Source organism: Sapajus apella, unplaced genomic scaffold (assembly GCF_009761245.1).
Source record: "Sapajus apella isolate SASKATOON/1434 unplaced genomic scaffold, GSC_monkey_1.0 scaffold280, whole genome shotgun sequence".
NCBI lineage: Eukaryota > Metazoa > Chordata > Mammalia > Primates > Cebidae > Sapajus > Sapajus apella.
In genome coordinates, this window is record NW_022437220.1 from 168,887 (window position 1) to 170,842 (window position 1,956).

The window sequence follows — 1,956 nt, forward strand, 5'->3', positions numbered from 1 at the left end:
CCGGCCCTCGGGCCCCCAGCCTTGGGCTGTACTGCTCCCTGTCTGGATTGGTTGAACCCTGGCTATTTCCTTTTGTTTGTTTTAAAGTCTAATTGGAGACTAAACGTGGAGAGAAATGGTGACACACCCCAGTTATTTTGGGGAAACCCTGGGTCTGATGACAGCCGCCGTCTGTTGGGCCATGTGTGTCGCACGGCGGCTTCCTGTGGCCCTGCAGGCGGAGTGTGAGGGACTGGCGTTGTCCAGGTCCCACCGGCCCTGCCCCTGCGTGGTCCTTGGTGCTGTGCTGACCCACGCAGGTGAGGGTTTGGCATCACCCGTTTCAGGAGCCGTGGAGCCCGGCGTGCACCCAGCTCCAATGAGTCCTGCTGCCCCCCCCCACCCTAACGAGATGGGTGTCTGGCTCCTTCTAGTCCGCGCTCTCCAAATCCTCACAGACTTCCCTGTTGAGGAAGACAAGCTGTCCCTCAGAAAGACACCCCCTCCCTTAAAAAAAACCCTTGGAATTAGTGTGTGCAGCTCACCAGCTGTTGTGGGGTGCATGAGTTGTGGGGTGTCCCGGCGGGTACCCAAGTGGGAGGCTGGCCCTGCAGTGCAAAGGGCCTCACCCCTAGGGCTTCCCCTGCCCCAGGCACCCCCAGTCTCTGCAGGGTGGTTGGGACAGGCGGGCAAGCTGCTCACCTGCGCTGCCGTCTTCTCCCCAGCGGTGTCCATGGGCTCTGGAGACCATCAGTTCAACCTCGCGGAGATCCTGTCACAGAACTACAGTGTCGAGGGGCAGTGCCAGGAGCCTTCGAGGTGCTCAGACAAGCCCAAGGAGGAGCTGGAGAAGGACTTCATCTCCCAGGTACTCGGCCGAGGTGATCCCGCCCCCGTGTTGGGTGGAGCCCTCTGGGGTCAGCCTCACAGTTTCTGTGCAGTCGGATTCATGTTGGCAAGTGCTAAATTGTACATCTTTCTGCAAAGTGCCAGGCACCATCCTAGGAGCTGAATTCAGTGGTGACCGGGTCTAACATGGGGCTCTCTGGGCAGCACGGTGCCGGGCATTAAGCCAGCTGCTCTCAAACCCTCTGGTCTCAGAACCTAATTTGTACTCTTAAAAAAATTATTGAGCGTTCCCAGGCAGTGTAGACTTGAGAAAAAAAATTATTGAGAGTTTTGGCCAGGTGTGGTGGCTCACATCTGTAATCCCAGCACTTTGGGAGGCTGAGGCGGGCAGATCACCTGAGGTCAGGAGTTCGAGACCAGCCTGGCCAACATGGTAAAACCCCACTGCTACTAAAAATGCAAAAATTAGCTGAGTGTGTGGCACACGCCTATAGTCCCAGCTATTCAGGGGGCTGAGGCAGGAGAATCGCTTGAACCTGGGACGCGGAGGTTACAGTGAACTGAGATGGCGCCATTGTACTCCAGACTGGGTTGACAGAGTGAGACCCTGTCTCAAAAAAAAAAATTATTGAGAGTTTTAAGGAGCTTTGTTAATGTGTTTTATCTACTACTTTTTTACTAAATTAAAGGTTAAAATTCACATGTAGGAATACTTACTTGCTAACTCATTTTAAAATGACACGAATAGGCTGGGTGTGGTGGCTCATGCCCGTAATTCCAGCACTTTGGGAGGCCAAGGCAGGAGAATCACGAGGTCAGGAGTTCAAGACCAGCGTGACCAACGTGGCGAAACCCCGTCTCTACTAAAAATGCAAAAAAAAAAAATTCACGAGGCATGAGACGCACGCCTGTAATCCCAGCTCCTTGGGAGGCCGAGGCAGGAGAATTGTTTGAACCTGGGAGGCGGAGGTTGCAGTGAGCCGAGATTGCGTCATTGCGCTCCAGCCTGGGTAACAGAGCGAGACTCCATCTCAAAAAATAAAAATGAAATAGCTTGAACAAGTCAGTTACGTGTTAATATAAATATTTTTTCGGAAATGAAAGAAAACCTCTGTGTTCCAAAAGAAA

The 1,956-nt window shown here is 53.1% G+C and overlaps 1 protein-coding gene across 8 annotated transcripts in view; it reads left to right on the forward strand.

The window, feature by feature from the left end:
* MIER2 (MIER family member 2) overlaps window positions 1-1,956 on the forward strand; it is a 34,972-nt gene that overhangs the window by 10,059 nt on the left and 22,957 nt on the right. For 7 of the 8 annotated variants that reach the window (XM_032272058.1, XM_032272060.1, XM_032272055.1 and 4 more), the window contains one exon: window positions 705-847. In XM_032272058.1, coding sequence (XP_032127949.1) covers window positions 705-847 — 143 coding nt within the window. Of the gene's footprint in view, window positions 1-217; window positions 300-704; window positions 848-1,956 lie in introns of all 8 variants that reach the window. The other variant, XM_032272059.1, reaches the window with a different exon arrangement.